The sequence below is a fragment of the Daphnia pulex genome, chromosome 7 (assembly GCF_021134715.1).
Source record: "Daphnia pulex isolate KAP4 chromosome 7, ASM2113471v1".
NCBI classification, from domain to species: Eukaryota; Metazoa; Arthropoda; class Branchiopoda; order Diplostraca; family Daphniidae; genus Daphnia; species Daphnia pulex.
In genome coordinates, this window is record NC_060023.1 from 3,155,716 (window position 1) to 3,173,022 (window position 17,307).

The following is a 17,307-nucleotide window of genomic DNA, read 5'->3' on the forward strand; positions in this document are numbered from 1 at the left end:
AGTAGTATTTGGTAATAATTTTTTTCCGTTCCCGTGATTGAACTCAATTTTTGATCGAAACTCAAACTAAAAAAATTATCGATTGATAAAATCTTTTTGAGATGAGTTATTTGAGTGCGATCAAACTTAAAAACGTTGATCGAACTCAAACTCAATTCTGCACTCAAAATATTCCGTTCCACGCCATCTACTGATGAGAAATAGAGTTATACAGTGGGTACCGAAAGTATCCGTACGGCTGAGAGGATCAGTAGGGAAAACGCGTTTTTCAAAACGCTCCCATTAATTGAATTTAGCGCTCCCACTCGAATCAATTCGCGTCCAAAATCACAATTCGAACTGAATTGCTTTTTTGAAAACGCAATTCGAGTTGAATATGAATTGATTCAAATTGCCAGAAACTCAATTCGAATCCATTCGAATGGAATTCGAATCGATTCGAATGAAATCACGAAAAAATCTAAAAATTCTTTTTTTAAATTAGGCAAGAAATATTACACAAAAACATCCATAATTTTAACTGTTTAATTAATTGCAGTAGAATATCACTTAAATCGACTGGATTTAGTGATCATTCAATTATTATAATAGAATATTTGTTCGTTTAAAAGAACCCAAACAATACCCATCCCCTTCGTTTATCGAAACGAAGAGGTGGCACATCTAGCGGTCGAAATTGAAACTAAAAATATCCAAACTTTGCAAAAATTTTGTCAAATTTGACACGAATTCACCCAAATATTCGTGAATATTCACAATGAATATTCATGAATCTGGAAATGAATATTCAGGTAAATTTCCATGAATATTTACCCAAAAATATTACAATTCAAATGAATATGAATTTTGATTTTTCCAATTCGAGTTGAACTGAATATTCGAAAAATCTCAAAAAACGCAATTCAAGTTGAATCGATTCGAATCAATTCGAATCGATTCGAATCAAAGGCAATTCGGGTGGGAGCGCTAATTGAATTCTCGGTGGAATTCGATAAACATTTTTTCAAAGGTTAATATAAGGGTAAGGTATCATGTGATTTTTTGGGGGAATTTTTCAACAACGCGATATGTGGTTTTTATCGCGTTGTGTAAGTATCCGTACGGCCGAGAGGCCTAGTAGGGAATGGGCTTACTTTGGAGGCCTATAATTCGGTAAGTACGTAATATTATAGGGTGGGAAAATTTTTCAAAAAAAGAGCTGCATTAGCTCTATGTGTGGTCATAAGATTACATTTTTTAAGTTTCATTTATTATAATCAAATCGAAAATGAAAACACGAATTATTAGTTTTCCGTTTTCTTCCCCTCGATTCCCCATCACCAGTGTTGCCATATCCCAAAATATTTACCCTTTCTCTTTCTCCCTCTTCCGTCCAAGGGAAGAAAGAAATTTTGGGATTTTTTTAAGTTGAATTTTTTCGTTACAAAAAAAAATTTCAACCGTTTTTTTACTGTGGTTTCTTCCTGTTATTGGAATTACTTTTGCCAAAGGAAATAATTTTCCGCTCAGCAGAAGTTGAGTTGAGTAATAAATCCCCAAAATTTTCCATTTTTTATTTTCTGATGCGCGTTTTTGCAATTTTATTTCATATTTCACCCATTCTTTTTTTTTATTAAAAAAATACATAAATAACGAAAAGAAAGAGAAAAATTTTCTCTTTCTCCTTCTTAACTTTTCTGTCCGATAAAAAAATAATAATCCCGTCCATCAGAAAAATTGATTATAAGATTAAAATTTTGGTTGGTTGCATATGCATTTTCAAAAAATCTGGCAGCTCGGACGGCCCTCATTTTTTACGGCAAATAATTGTAATGAATAAGCAAATAAAGAATTAGGCTTTACCCGCAATTAATTTAAGAGTTACAAATTTAAAAAAACGGATTTTTTTGCGTTTTTTTTTTCAACGTGCGCGTGGAGTTGGAGGGTGCGCGACGCGGCGCGGGGTACAGAATTACTCATGTTACTGGGCGAAAATCGTCGACAATGAGTTGATTTAGAACTATTATTCTCTAAGTCATTTTTCAGTAAAAATATTTTAATAAACAAAGAAAAACTAAAGAATTTTCCGAATATTGCGAACTATAAATATCATCCCAATAACGAATTTCGCAATTTTTTCGTAATTTTAAGTGTTAAAAGAGATATGAAAGGCTATGAATTATGAAGTGCCATGTTCAATGTGATCTGAAAAACAAATACAAATAAAGACAAATGTATTATAACACTAAAGCACTAGCGCTGGGACTGGAAGTTCTTTTTCAATCCGGATGTTAGCTTTATCCTGAAAATTAATAAAGGTAATTATTACTGATGTCTCAAAGAATCATCTGCATCATGTCTCATAGGTTTTAAAAACTCACGAAGTATTTGGCGTAGGAAAGGAAGACGTTCCAACCCACAGTTACAACGTTAACGTACATCACCCGATAGACAGGCGACACGTAAAAAAAATTGATGAATTGCGCAGGTGGCCATACCGAACAGTCGGTCTGAATTAAAAGACAAATTTTTCGTTAGATTAAAAAAAAATTCTGGGAATGTGACGAATAATGGGGATCGCAATGTCAACTGGAACTGATGATGGAATAAAAGAAATGTTAATGCGTGATAGTGGTGGAAGTGAGTAATTGTGAAATATTAAATGAAAGAATATGAAACAAATACAGAACATCGGAAATTTTCCTCGTTTTCGTTTCTGTAGAGCTGTTGAATAAGTTTTGCAACTCTCGTTAAAAATTTTTGAATATTTTAGATATACCTCTGAATGTTGAGACATGTTCTTTTGAGAACAGGTTCAAGTTGGAATCTAAACTTCCCTTTTGAAGGTAACAAATAAATTTCAACGTGCTTTTAAATAGTGAAGCAAAAAAATTCTCTAAATTTCAGCGTGTATAAAATTTAAATTCAAAATGAATTCTGCAGAATTACTTTCGTCCTGTTAGAATAAAAATGCGATCATAGTTTTGCTGTTTCACAATTCACATGCTTAAGATTAATGGCATTTAAACTTCGGATGGCCTGTTTATCAGTCATTTTTAAGAAAAGAATGAGCATTAAATGGATGGCAACCACAAAATTTTTTTGAGTTGGCTAATAGATAAAAAAAAGACAAACGTCATCCGTCTGACTATCAACTATTGATACAGTTATCGATCCTTAATGTTACGACAAACAAAAGCCTTATTTCACAATAGCACTGTAGCTATAGGCCAACATCCCCAAAACGATGGCAACCTACTGTATTGATTCTCTTCATGGATTTTTATTAATTCATAGGGTAGATTTTCTACACCTTTGCTTGATTATAGCTATGTGCAACTTTTGAAGATCAAGAGAATTCCGATCGTGATAAAAGTTACGTTCTATATCCACTTTGTTAAGCATAAAATGTGAAATACCTTATAAACCATTACGAATTTGGCTCTTAACTCATCCCACGATTGCCTAACCGTGTTTCCTTCCAGGAGACCAGCTCCCATGAAAAAGGAGACATTGTTAAATGGAGAAAAGATTGTCTGGTCGAGCAGGATCTTTTTGCCGACACTAAGGAGCGCCGCCCCTGGGATCACGCGATCCAGAAACTTGTACCAGAAGTGATGAGGAAGGCCCAAAGTTAAGCCGATGGCCATCATCCGACCTGATTCGTTTTACACACATAAAGATAAATTTGGGTTAGTTACAAAGATTTCACATAGGCATTCCTTATAGCTGACTATCGTGTCACCTGATCGTTTCCAGTCATATGGCTCTGCATTTGTTTTCTTGTGACCACCTTTCTTGGAGTGTTCAATAGTCTGTTGAATAAGATCTCCGGCCGATAAAAGTAGACCTGAATAACAAAATATTCGACATCAATTCCAAAGACTCTCTTTTTTGCCTAACATCTCTGTGATGCCATTCACATTGTACTTAGTGTAGCCGAAAAAATATATTAGATTAAAATGTTGTTTTCAGATCTTACCACCGCTTAGAGTGTTGGTTACCCATAGATAACGACCAAATAAAATCCCTTTCAGTTTTGATATAACGGCCATTTGTCGGTTTGGTGACTTTGTTCATCACGCGTCGAGGGTTTTTTTAAGAAGGAAGGGTATACCTTATTGCTTAGCTGAAAATGTTGTGCGTGGGACTGAGCAATCGATCGCTCTTTATATATCCGCGTCTGGCGTTTGGTATTCCGCCTGGTCTGACACGCAATCTGTGGACGTTTTATTTGTTGACTGATAAGACCATTTTTTTTTATCGTACCACCAAAAAAATAAGTCCACTGACGAGATCAAATAATCGCTGTTGTTTCAAAAGCATATTTAATCACGCCATTTTTCATATCGGTGCGAGTCTACTTGAGTCCAATATATACTTTACGAGCTAAAAATTTACTTTTACGGAACAGTAATCCAGTAAATATTTGAAAAAGTTTTTACGTTTGAATTTTCATTAATTGGAATTAGCCTAATAACCGAATAAAACGATAACGATCCATTTCTAAAATGTTTCGACAAGGTCCGTGTAAAGCGATACAAAGATCGATTTTTTTAAATGATACGAATTAATATGCCAAGTGATATGCGTTAATGCGTACAATTGAATTTGCTATTGCACGTACTGGTATATAACCTAATATCAATATTTTGCTAATTTTTTTCTTCGCTGTTGATGATTTTGTCTCCCTTCCGCATATATCGTTTCAAACGTGTTGTTTTGAAACAGTTGAAACTTGAAAGTATCGCTTTTATTTTGTTTGATTCTAAACAAAAATGTTTTGGGATAAATTTCAAATTTGTCAGTAAATGATTTTGTCATTAAATAAAATCGATCGTCGAATAAAATTTATAATCGATAATCGATATCAAATTGTTTTCCAACTTGGGGCACGGTGCACATACTACGTAGTAGAGTTTTTGCATTTCGAGCCCCTCGTCCCTCCCCCCCTGTATTAGATTGAAGTACTAAACCCCCCCCCCCCTATAATTTATTTAAACAAGAGCAGCAATGCATTGCCAAATTATACGAAATTGTCACCAAATTTCCTTTTTTTTTCTAAATTAATGTATTTTTTAAATTCTTTTTATGTTAGATTGATTTTTTTTATTTACTACGTATCAATCCCTCGGACTCCCCCCCTCCCCACGTAGTACTTTGAAGTGATTAGGCTGACCCCCTCCCTCTCCTAGCTCTACTACGTAGTATGTGAACGTCCCCTTGTTGCAAATTAGAGCCAATACAGTTGATGCATACTATATGTTGATGAAATGCCACAAATATTCTATACCCAAATTGGTTTGCGTGTAACACAACAAATGTTTACCATTCAGAAACAGAAACAACAACATATTTATTGTATACAATTTTCAGAACGAATTATTAATTAAAAGAATATTTTATTACAGTATAGTTTTTGCCCTCACGGTAGAAATGTGTTTTGTCTATAATACAAAACAAATATAAATAGGGTTCCATATAGACCAACACCTGAGTATCAAGACCTTATAGACAAATTTATTGCGTCTCAATTATTTGGGAATACCAACATAGTTCGTGTTCAAAGTCGATAGCGTCACTGCGTTTATAATTGACAAGAAGCAAATCTTGTTATTCGACTATGGCAACGGTTTAAATCAAATATCAGTCTTATCAGACTATCTCGTCGCGCTACATTAGCGCGCCAAGTCTCCGATCTAAGGACAAAGTTCAGTTTATAACTGCGTATCACTGCGTATATACTGTATGCACGATCTATATTTACATCCTTATTCGAAGATTTTGACTAGACGCAGCTTAGTTGGTGCAAATATGTAAGGAGATGAAAATATTGATGTCCGTTGTAATTATTAAAAAATCAAGAGCGTAACGGATATACATGTGCCAGTAATTGCTCATTAATAGAAGTTTGTAATTAAACGGAAACCTCTAAATTCAATCACTAGCGAAAAGGAAAGTTTTTGTTATAAAAATGCGACATGGTTAGATAAATCGAGAGGGTAACAGCTATTTCGTAATAGAACTACAGATAGCACTATCTCAAGTTAGCTCAGTGCGCATGTTTCGGTTTCGGTTCGATGTTTTCCACTACTATAGTGATTTTTTTTTTTAAATTGAGTTATAAATAATGATTTCACACCTACAATCGTTTGCTTTTGGTTAATATTATACTGTAATCTGTTGTTGATTACAAAAAAATCCATTTTAATTTATTTATAACCGCGTAATGAAACAAACAAAACTGCTTACTAATAATCTATGTATATATATAAACCTATACCTACGTAAGTATAAGTGAAAGATAAAAATGAGTGAGAATAACAACGGCAGAATTCCACAGAGCGATTTATGGCCAATGTATTAACACTAAATTCATAAAGCGGCCAGCAATCATGGTTATTTATACAAAAGAGTTTCGACGGACAGAGTGATATAATACAAAATTAAGTGAATGTGAGAAATTGTTTGATCACCATTTATACGCGTTAACTTGATTACTTCTCAATTGAATACCAGGAGTGTATACTCTATCCAAAGAATCAAACGAACCAGATTTACCCCATCGTTCCAGACTATAATAAGACACATTTTAAGTAATCATTGAACAAATGAAAATTGAAGCGCCGAATATTGACTAGCTTATCCGAACAATATTAATGAAATAGCTAATAACTAACAGCAAAAGGTTTTGTACACGATAGATATTAGAATATATGTATAATACATAAATATGTCAGTGGTCGATTCAAAATTGGAACATATCACAGCAGAAGCAACCGTTACGTTTCTCACCAAGAATTTGTGACGCTGTTGATATGCAGGAATTGAATATTTTCTTGTATACGTGTTGACGAAAACTAAAGATGATGAACTAAACGCTCGTCGTTAGAGTATACAATACATTTTTGCATGGCTTCAGTAGCACAAGGTTTTTCTACGCAGTGGGAGAGTAGCCAAGGTTCTTGCGCTGGAGGAAAAGGTGGATTTCACGGAAGGAAGGCCGTTCGGTGGGCAGTCGCCGCCAGCATTCGCACATCAGGTCGTAGATATCGCGAGGGCAGTGCTGTGGTCTCGCCAGGGAAACGCACGGTGGGGCGCTGGCGATAGTCCCCTGCGCGAACCGTTGCAGATTTTCGACGACGGCCTCGTCGCTGAGTTCTTGATAGGGACGCTGACGGGCAAGAACGAGGATCTCCCACAGGGTGACGGCAAACGACCACACGTCACTCTTGGTCGTATATTTCCCCTGGATCACACCATAATTTCCAGACGTTAGGATTGAAACCCCATAACATGTTTGCGTTATTTGTTGTTGTTATTTGGTATACCTGTATGACGGATTCCCATGCCATCCAGCGGACTGGTAAACCGAGTGCTTGATCCTCGGAGCGATAATAATCCAATCCATATATGTCACTGTCGGTCCCAAAATCGCAGATTTTGATCTGAAGCCCTTTGCCTACCAGGCAGTTCCTGTTTGTTTTGTTGTTTATAACATTGCGTTATAATTTGCAGCATTTTTATAACATTCGAATGAAATTACCTGGCGGCCAAATCGCGATGAACGAAATTTAGTGACTCGAGGTAGCGCATTCCAGATGCGATTTGACTGGCAATAAATATCAGACTTCCCATTCTGTTGGCAAATAAAAATGTGAATTAAGTGGGGAATGAATTTTGAACCCAATGCGATTGTTCGTACGTTAATGTTTCGTCCGGAGTAGAAAACGTTTTCGAAATGTTGTTGCGACTATCGGACAAATTAATTTGGTGATCCGGGCGGAATCGGTGCAACTTTAAGAATTGGTTCAAATCGCCGTAGTCCAAATACTCAAGGACGACACAGAATGGCTCTTCCGTCGTGCAGACGGCCAGAACACGAGATAAATGAGGATCGTCCAAGGCGGCCAGTAGCCTCACTTCCTGGTAGAATCCCGACCTGATTATTTTTGCGAGAGAAGGAAAAATAAATATTTGTGGTTAGACGATAAGAACGAATTGATCAAACGGAAACAGATGTGATTTACTTGTCTTTTTCCGACGTATTGGGAAGATATTTAGCGGCCACCAGTCGCCGTGAAGTGTAGACGGCACTTCCGTACTCGGGAATGTGCTCGGCTTCGGCTTTGTACACCGTGCCGAACGCCCCATTGGCGATTCGCTGGACCAGATGCAGTTTGCTGAGAGATAATTCTGGGATAATCAGTGATTCGGCTCTCGATTTCAGGGCGGATAATAATTCTGCGCGGTCCGCTGGCTGTAATAAAATTTTAAAAAATAAAATAAATTATTGGATTAATTTTCGAACATAAATAATTAGGTATTAGATTTGGTTCTAGAAATGGAAACAGGGAAATAATAAGCTTTCTTCAAAAGTGCGGATTCAGCAGAAATTTCAAAATTGAGATGATACACTTCCAGTTTTATTGGCTACAATTTGAATTGAAATGAGCCATTTGTTTACTTTTCACGGAATAACGCAGGGTGGTGGGCTCTGAAGGGGACGTAAAAAAGCGAGTTTGTTTAGAGTCTAGACTGTAATCCAATTAAAAGGGAGAACTATTTCGTTACCGGCTCAGTTACTTGGGTCTCCAGTTGGTGGCAAAGTGACTTGACTTTCTTAGCTTTTGCCAATAAAAAATGTTCCAGTCAGAAAGGCAAACTAGGCGTCTAACGTAACCAGAACCCAGCGGTTGACCGAAGACCTCTGTGGAAATAAAAAAGGACGCCACAAAGTCGCGGTTTCCAATCAACAACAAACCGCTGATGCAGATCGTGGTCGTTCGTAACGACACCCTCAAACGGATAAAATAAAAACTGGGGAAATTAAAGGCGCATCGGCATCGGCTGGTTTATTGAGGCAAAAACGAAACCACATTTTTAGAAATGGTGAAACGATATAAAAATTTCATTGGAAAAACAAACAACCCCAAGAAAGAGAATTGAGGCGAAGAGTTGTTGAATAAAAGAACTTTTGAGGGCGCCATCGTCATCCGTTCGCTATGAAACTAGCGCACGTCACTCACGATTGGTTCTTCCGGTTAAGGGTGATTCGGTGCACATTACTAAAATTTCTCTTTATTGATGCGGTAATTTCCGAGTCGACTGATGCCAAGTTCAAAATATACAATAACGAAGCCAATAAATCGTTAACAAAAGTATATGCCGTCGTGAAAAACAACCGAGGCGATTGGAGGGTTTTCTTACGCTTCGCACCGCTGCGAATGCCGAATATCTTTTAAGCTGCAAAGAGGGTGGGTCAGGTCAAAAACTCAAAACCAGTTTTTCTCCTTTTCTTTTTTACGGGGTTGTAAACGTCCGAGTGAGAAGAGTGTCATTATTTCTTCTTGTCGATCAATGGCGCCGATCTTTTGACTGTGAGATTCGAAACTGTCCGCAACGACTTGGTTCCGACACTGAATGGCAAAAATCTCACCTCTCTGTCTGTTCGTTAAACTCGCATCTTCATCACTGCTGTCGCGATTTTACTCCCATTTACGACTACATTTTTATTTTATTTTTTGAAGTAATGTTATAAGACTTATAACACCTTGAGTTTCGAGTTTCATTTCGTTTGAATTTTCTTTCAACTTAAACAAAAGTGTGACCACTTTGTTCATTCAACTCGTTAAAAGTTAGAGAGTTAGAGTTAGAAGTTAGAGGCAATCAAATGAAATCGCTAAACGAGTCAACGTTAAACCAACTAACTTAATGAGTTTTTTTTATTTCAAAAACTAAAATCCTATTCCCCATATGCCCATAGCCGCAAACTTTGAAAAGGACATAAAAAATGTTCCCGCAACTGTCGACTTTCCATCCCGATTGAACTGAAAACTCTTCAGTGCATGACAGACATGGAATCTCGTGGTCTTCTTGATTTAATCAACTAGCAGCTCGTAATTTTTTTTTTCATTTTCTACCGTATTTTTCTAGGATTTTGTAATTCAAAAATTGAATTTTAAACCACAAGTTGAGGCCTTGACGTTTTTTTCTTTTAAATTTCATTCCAAGCCCGTTGGATTCCAATTTCACGTGCATTGACGCTTTAGTTGACGCAGACCCAGCGCCAGCCCCGAGAGTCTCTCGTCAATAATCCAACACAACTGGAAAACCGCGTCGAAAACATTAAAAGAAACGATTCCAGTAGTGGCCACTTTTTTCTTCTTCTTAAAGTCCATTACGATAATCGATTTATTATGCTGATAATGCGGCTATGTGCCTAGAAGCAGGGAATGGAAGGTGGAGTGCTGCATCGCGTGACTTGGATGTAGACCCATCAGCAGTGGGGCTTCCGTCAATCAATATTGAGAGAGTGGGAGACTGTGGCTGTCTCTCTAAGCACAGGAAAGACATTAAACTCTCTCTATAAAGCTAGACGGCTCATTCGTTCATTCTCCGGATGTGGCCCAGCAACCCCACCTTATACTACACTCTGTATCGACTGAATCGGACGAGGATTATACCGCCGAAGAGACCCGGCCATTGGGAATGAGGGAGTCTGCAATGTTGCCCTGTTGTTTCTCTCTCACCTTTTTCAATGGGCTGGATTCGCTGATTCCGTTATAGTGCCCGATCTGCTGATTATTGTTCTTGCCGGATCCGAGGCGGACCGACGCCGAGGACGCCGAGCCGTTAGTGGTGGTCGAATGAGACGATGAGGCCAAAGTGTCGATTTCGATCGCCATCGATGGAGGGGAAGCGGTAGGCAATTTGGGCTGATGCGGATGCTGCTGTTTCTGTAAAGCTGGCTGGATCAGTAGGGGCTGATGGGCGGCGCTGCAGCTGCTAATCCCGCTAATATCCGGCACGGCGTAGTCGTACGTGTCTGAGACTATAAACCATAAATCGATCATCGGGTTATTCCAAAGTAAGATTAATGGGTCCGTAGAATAGTTTCGGACGTCGTCGGTCGGACTCACGACCAAATGGTTATACTGCTGCTGGCCCATTTATTAGAAATGCCGAGCACTCATAAAAGAGCAGCGCTTTTGATTTATGACGCAACTTTGGCTTTTCTGAGTCGCCGAGTTCTTTTGTTTTCTTGTCATTACCTGCGGATGTGTTGGTCTTTTTCATTGGACCCTCAGTTCCGGCCAGCAACAGAGTGCTGTAACTATAATAGGGCGAGAAGCGCAGGGCGTGATAAGGCTCCTGATATTCGGTCCTTGTCAAATGGGCGCTGGCTGGCGAGTGAGGCAGCAAGTACTGCGAGGCGGCGTCCGAGCGCGACAAGTCGGCGCCAATGTTCCCATACGGAAGAGAATTGTTCTTGTTGTAGATCTTTCCCCGATGATGTTGCAGCAATTGATCCTCGTGGTGTTCACCGACCGATCCGTCCAATAGCCGCGGACTGGGCTGACTGCCGACCTGGGAGGCCCAATTCGCCTTGTCCGGTAACGGACTGCCGGAGAGACTTTTGCGTTGACGACGCCGCATCATCATGAAGAGGATGGCCGCTGCCAGCAAGAAACTGACGGCCACCAGAACACCAACGATGATGGCCATGTACGTTTGGTTTTCTCTGGTCGGCGGACTCGTCTCTGTCAATCGAAAACAAAAGAAAATTAGACTTTGTGAAATTTAATTGCTTTATAAATTATAACATTATTGCATTAAAATTTTGAAAAAAATCTTTTGACCCTTTAAAAGGAACATCGGTGGAGTCAATTGCACTGCTGGGAAATTTTGTTCAAAAATTTAACAGTCCTCTGAAGAAAGAAAACAGTTTATGTTTTACGTCACCAGCTATAACAATGCGCTGACCCTGCCTGCTTCATTAGGTTTTGTTCTGGATCTTTGGACTATTTCAGATCTTACATGCGTTTTCCGTTTTTTCTTTTTTGTTATTCCTTTAACGACCCATTCAAAACTGTTTCTCATTTTTCCCCTTTCCTTATTATATTGGCAATAATATTCGAAAAGAGACCCGGCCGAGTTATTGCTTGTGAAAAACCCACAAAACAAAACAAAGAAAAACCAAAAGTTGACGATGGTGGTGGTGGTCGGATGGAGAAAATATGCCTCTTTGAACTTTCATGAACTTCATCGTCGTCTTCGAGTTCCGTCTGTTTTTCGTGAAAACTTGGCTGACATAAAAGAGAGAAAGAAACCCTTTGCTATACCGTAGTTTGCGCTTGCACGCATATTTATGTTGAAATAATTTTTTTCTTTACTGCGCTCCCGCAAGGTTTTTACCGAGTCGGGAATGTCATGAACACAGAGATGATTTAACAGCAGCGCCAAGAAAGAGATGAGGACCTAGATGTGAACTCATCGGGGATGGATTCTTTTGCCTTGGCGAGAATGTGAAAGAAAGTCTAGTAAGCGGCCGGATGTCGCCTTCCCGAAAAATGAATGTTCCGCTCTCTGACGTAGAGGCTCGTATTCATATGCGAGGGAAACTTTTCCAACGGTTATGGTTTTTTAAATGACTAGGAGGGAGTGAGGGAGTGGAGGAGGGTTGTTTCGTTACCGTTCACGCGCTCTGTGTTTACCAATTTCAAACTAAGAAAAAAAAATGGGGAAAAGGAGCCAAGCTTGGCACGAGAGGGTAGAAAATGGATCGTTTACTTTCGTTCCATATTCATTGATTTCCTCTGTCTACTTTGTTGTAAACACATCAATCGCCAGAATATGGACATCAGTAATATTTTTCTATGTTAATCATTTTTCCCGTTACGATGGCGAAATATTAAAAAATGATTTCTCATTTTGTAAGCTAATTCATTTAATTCAAATATCGTGAAATCAACGCTAAATGGCGTAAAACCAGACCGCGCCTTGTTTGATGTTTGCTCATAAAATATTTTCGTTACCGTTGGTTTGATCAGATGATCCGGCGTTGATCCCGACATCGTGACCGGTTGGTGGGAGTGGCAAATTTGACACGGGCGGATTGGGAGCGGCGGCTGGCGGAGTGACGGGACTGCCGTCCACTTCAGTCGTGTAATTCCTGGCGGCAATTTCGGAGCGGAACGACACCTCACTGATGAGAATCCAACGAGCCGGAGGAGCCGGAAAGGACAAGCGCAATTTCACGTAGCGACCGACTCGGTGGTGCAACTTGACGCTAATGTTGCGTGAATTCTCGAATATGCGATCCTCGGGAGGGCGGTAGATGATTGGCTCACCAGGGTAGACTTGTCCCCCAACGCTGAAATGCACTTGCATCTCGGAAAAGATCTAATAACATTTAAATGAGTGGATGATTCAAGTGTCGTGATTCATTTTGATGGCCGTTTCAAATGGTGACTGATTTGACATTGATTTGAAACTGATACGGCCAGAAATGGTGTTGAAAGTGTCCCGTTATTTATTTTGCTGATACGAAAGGACCAACCGAAAAACAAAAAATTATTACCTGAACGTCTTTGGTAAACTGATTATTGGCGAAGATACTGAGCGACGTAAAGTCCCGGACCGTGTCGAACTCGAAGACGATCTCAACGGGCTGTCCGTTGCGCGAGTCATTACGCCATCCAACCCAACCTATACAACGGCCGAATCATAAAAGTTAAAACGACGACAGCGAAGAGTCAAAGATGACGGGGACGACGGGGAAAGTAAACTGGTACTTTGCGCTTATCTTTACCTCGATCTTGGTCGTAGTAGCTGGCTTTGAAGTTATCGGGACCGAGTTTGCCGTCAGTCAGTTGACCGAGTCCTTGGCGCAATAAAGAGCCGTCCCAGATGCCGTCGTAAGAAGCGTCGTAGAATTGCCAGCCGGCTCCTCGCTGGTCTCCCTGCGGCATCAAATAGCTGGCAATTCCCTCAGACCTTCATTGGGGAAAACGACAACAAAATGAAACATTAAACGCCATGAATATACAAACGAGAGAAGGCTAGATGTATATTCTGCACGGTATGTTATATGGCGCAGTTAAAGGAGACACTCAAAACTTGGTAAAAAATAAAATAAAATAAAAAAACGAAAACGAATGCATATCGTGCGAGACGACAGGGAAATATTACGAACCAAGGGCATCCGTAAATCTCGACTCGCATGCAGACGGTCCGTCGGTGATGGCTGTAAGGGAAGAAGCGCAACTTGCGGGCGATTAGCACCGGGTCCAATTCGCGTTTCTCGGCCACGTACGTGTTTGTATTTCCAGCAATTACCTGTTAAATTAAACAAATACCATATAATATTTTAAAATTATTATTCTCCAAATCAACATGTTCTATTGACAGACAGTTTGAATCGTTCTTATAGGGGGAAATATACTATTTCAAATATTTCATCTTTGTTTTAAAAAATTCCTCAGAGAAAAGGAAGAAAATCAAACGCCAATGAGTTCTGACGCAGAATTCCCGTGTGCTTTTCGTTCGGGAAACTTCCCTGAGCCACTTGCCTTTAGGCAGTGGCGTGTTGACGTTGGAGAAAGGAAAACAAGGCTGAGTACGATTATTGATCGTGGATTGTTGGGCTCTGCTCAGACTAGAGCCAATTGTTGTACACGAATCGTGCTATAGTTTGCCTCGTTCTATTCTGTTGATTAGCGGCAATATACACTTATCCCTCACCCTCAATTCCAGCTCATCCTTTTTGTGTGTATACCTACCACCGTCCAAGTTGAGTGTTGTACACGTATACGAGAACAACAATCGACGTCGTCATCACCGTCGAAAAGGCACGACGCCATCAAAGTCAACTTTGTTCGTTGTTGATGATATCTGGGATTATTATCCCGTGAATCTCAGCCAAAGTTTGGGTATACGACGCCACTTCAGTTAGGACCGAGTCACACGCAACTCTTCCGTCATCAATCTAGCAAGGCCGGTGAGAAAAAAGTTGGCGACGTTGGGAAGTCGAGGAGCGACGGGGGGACGGGAGAAAAAGTTCATTGTTCCTTCCATCAAATCCTATCCGCCGCGCCCGCTAAGATCCTGTGGAATTTTTGGTTGCCGCATTTTCAGGTTCATGTCAACATTTTCTGTTTCTTTTTTTATAGGAGTTCCAGGTTTTCGTGATGGATTTCGGTGGTGGAAGTAGTCCGTGTTTTCTGGGTAGGATCGATGGCGGGCAACTTATTCCCGTGAACCTCGGTACCAGGGCGCCGCCGAGTATTTCGTTAATAATCTAGAGCGTCGGTTTAAGGGATGGAGGGATGACGTGTCGCTCATACAGAGCGCAGCTTTTCTCTCGCTCCCTGCCTCGTATTTCTCCGTTCGTCTTGGTCTGTTCAACGCAGAATTCCCCTCTCCTTTCTTCCACGTTGGCTCCGGCGAGCGTTGGGAATTCCGACAGAGTTGATTGGCCATCTATGCAGCACATACGTCCAGGGAGAGAAATGAAGGCCGTTCTTTTGATTCATTAGCCAGCTTGTCTTGCCCCCCTCCATATAATAAACGTCCCCATACGCATGTGGGCTATCCACAATGCACAATCCCCTCGCTCTGCCAGTCACCCTGTCATCCAGCTCTCATTCCCCTGGATGGCTGGATGGCAGAGTCGGAGAAGGAGAAAGTCAGAAAGAGCGAGAGTGCGAGACATTCGTCGTTGACGTCCCGTCACGTCTAACTATTCCCGACTAGAGTTTGACTGTAAACACATCTATGCGATGTAAAAGGAACGGCAGCAATCCCTAATTGATCTCGCTGCGGCTGGCATCGAGCAGCCACTTCTCGATGAACGCTCGGCGGGAATCGCGGAATAGATTAGTCGTCGTGCAAGAAAAGGACGGCTGCATTGCTGCGTCATTCAAAACCTTTGAAACTCTCAAATGCTCAACGAACCCAAAGAGGGATTTCAATTTCACCGAATTTCACGACTCGTGTCAATGTTTTCAACACAACTATATTGTTTGGGAAAAGTTTTTTTTCGTTTTTTTCTGTACGTCAACCTTTCCTCTTCAAACAATTTTGTAAGACGCATAATTGTAATCAGCTAATAGCCAAATGCCCCATTCTCATCATTAGATTTTCGTAGTTTTTGGTCTTCTTGGAAAAACAGAAATAGCTGCGCGCTGAAATTGATATGGAAAAATAACACGAGTGAAAAGGAACTTCTGAATTGCATGATTCATTATCCAATTTTTCTAAATCACATTTTGATTCCCTGTTATTTCCTGGGGGTTTATTCTGTCCCTTTTTTTGTTCATCTTTTGTCATCGTGGAAACAATTTCGAGGTGACATTGTGGTTGTTGTTGTTTCCCCCTTCAAACTCACAGTACTATTTTTTCTACACCCCACCAGAATAGAATGGAGAATGATTTGAAGCTTCCGGTAGTTTTCTCTCTTCCTCTAGTTGTCTGCATCGTCTTGTTTAAAAAATAAAAAAAACACCCCGGAATCACTTTGGTATTCTTTTCTGTTGTTGTTTTCTTTTTGTGTTTGTTTCTTTTTCCCTTCCTTTCCATCGTGTTTGGGAAGACACGAGAAATAATTGAGAGTCTAACGTGTACGACTGTGCGTGGCTACTTGAAAGACCCGCGCACACAAGTGATGGTTACTAACCCACCTGCTGATAATGACTGCAGCAGGAAAGTAAAGCTCATCAACAGCCTTCAACTTCCTTTTCTCCACTTGAACCTTTTTCAATATTTTTAAAAATATTCTTTCTACCCTGTGTAGATCCTTGGCTGAGCTTGGCTGAGCTTGGCCAAAAGTCGAAACATTCGCATGTTCAAGCGACCGAAAAAGGTAATTAGACGTGCTTGGCTACTTGAAAAGATTTCATGACCGTCATGGTGAGAGCAGAATGACTAATACGATCAAGCCAGGTGTGGAACAGTAGACGGTGAAGAGGGCGGACAGTCGGTGCAGTGGTTAGATTTTGGTGCACAATGGCAGCGGAGACGGGAAAGAGCTACTTGCTTGTTAAGGGCATCTACTCGATCAGTCGAGTCATCCACCAACGGTCATGATAAGACAAGTGGAAAACAGACGGTGACGTTGGGACTGCTGTGATCGATGATGTCCAGCGGGATGCGACGGACTGAAGGCCAATACATTAGACAGTCAACAGTGAAATGTCTAAACGATTTAGCGTCGAGGATGGGCTCTTGCGCTAGTTTGTCCATTTCATCTTGAACTATGTTTGGACGTCTCTATTTTTAGTTTTGAATTTTTAATAATTTACGGAACTATGAAAATTTTGTTAAGAAATCCACACGATGAAGTGAACAAGCCAAAGCAGTTTGAGACATGACCGGGCGATTTGATTTTAAACTATTTCCCAATTCCTCACGCTATCATAGGCACTTCAATCAGTTGTGAGAAAATCAGAAAAAGGAAATGAACTGATTGCCCGTTTCGACGGTGAGAATGAGGGAACGAAACGCTGCATGAACGTCCGACCGACAACAACCGTACACATCCATGCT

The 17,307-nt window shown here is 40.2% G+C and overlaps 2 protein-coding genes across 3 annotated transcripts in view; both read right to left on the reverse strand.

Moving 5' to 3' along the window:
* Nucleotides 1-2,154: 2,154 nt before the first annotated feature.
* Nucleotides 2,155-4,139, reverse strand: LOC124197490 (mpv17-like protein 2). The gene is made up of 5 exons (XM_046592992.1): nt 3,962-4,139; nt 3,725-3,829; nt 3,399-3,637; nt 2,361-2,489; nt 2,155-2,281 (listed from the first exon to the last, which is right to left on the reverse strand). Exons 1-5 carry the CDS (start codon nt 4,032-4,034, stop codon nt 2,225-2,227), a joined length of 603 nt encoding a protein of 200 aa, XP_046448948.1. The 5' UTR covers nt 4,035-4,139; the 3' UTR covers nt 2,155-2,224.
* Nucleotides 4,140-6,314: 2,175 nt separating this feature from the next.
* Nucleotides 6,315-17,307, reverse strand: part of LOC124198878 (discoidin domain-containing receptor 2-like) — a 34,735-nt gene continuing 23,742 nt past the window's right edge. For both annotated transcript variants that reach the window (XM_046594945.1, XM_046594946.1), the window contains exons 6-16: nt 13,958-14,100; nt 13,574-13,758; nt 13,343-13,470; nt 12,798-13,164; nt 11,034-11,522; nt 10,512-10,813; nt 8,010-8,239; nt 7,685-7,921; nt 7,526-7,618; nt 7,311-7,455; nt 6,315-7,228 (exon numbers count right to left, since the gene is read on the reverse strand). In XM_046594945.1, coding sequence (XP_046450901.1) covers nt 6,917-7,228; nt 7,311-7,455; nt 7,526-7,618; nt 7,685-7,921; nt 8,010-8,239; nt 10,512-10,813; nt 11,034-11,522; nt 12,798-13,164; nt 13,343-13,470; nt 13,574-13,758; nt 13,958-14,100 — 2,631 coding nt within the window. In that variant the 3' untranslated portion in view covers nt 6,315-6,916. The remainder of the gene's footprint in view (nt 7,229-7,310; nt 7,456-7,525; nt 7,619-7,684; nt 7,922-8,009; nt 8,240-10,511; nt 10,814-11,033; nt 11,523-12,797; nt 13,165-13,342; nt 13,471-13,573; nt 13,759-13,957; nt 14,101-17,307) is intronic.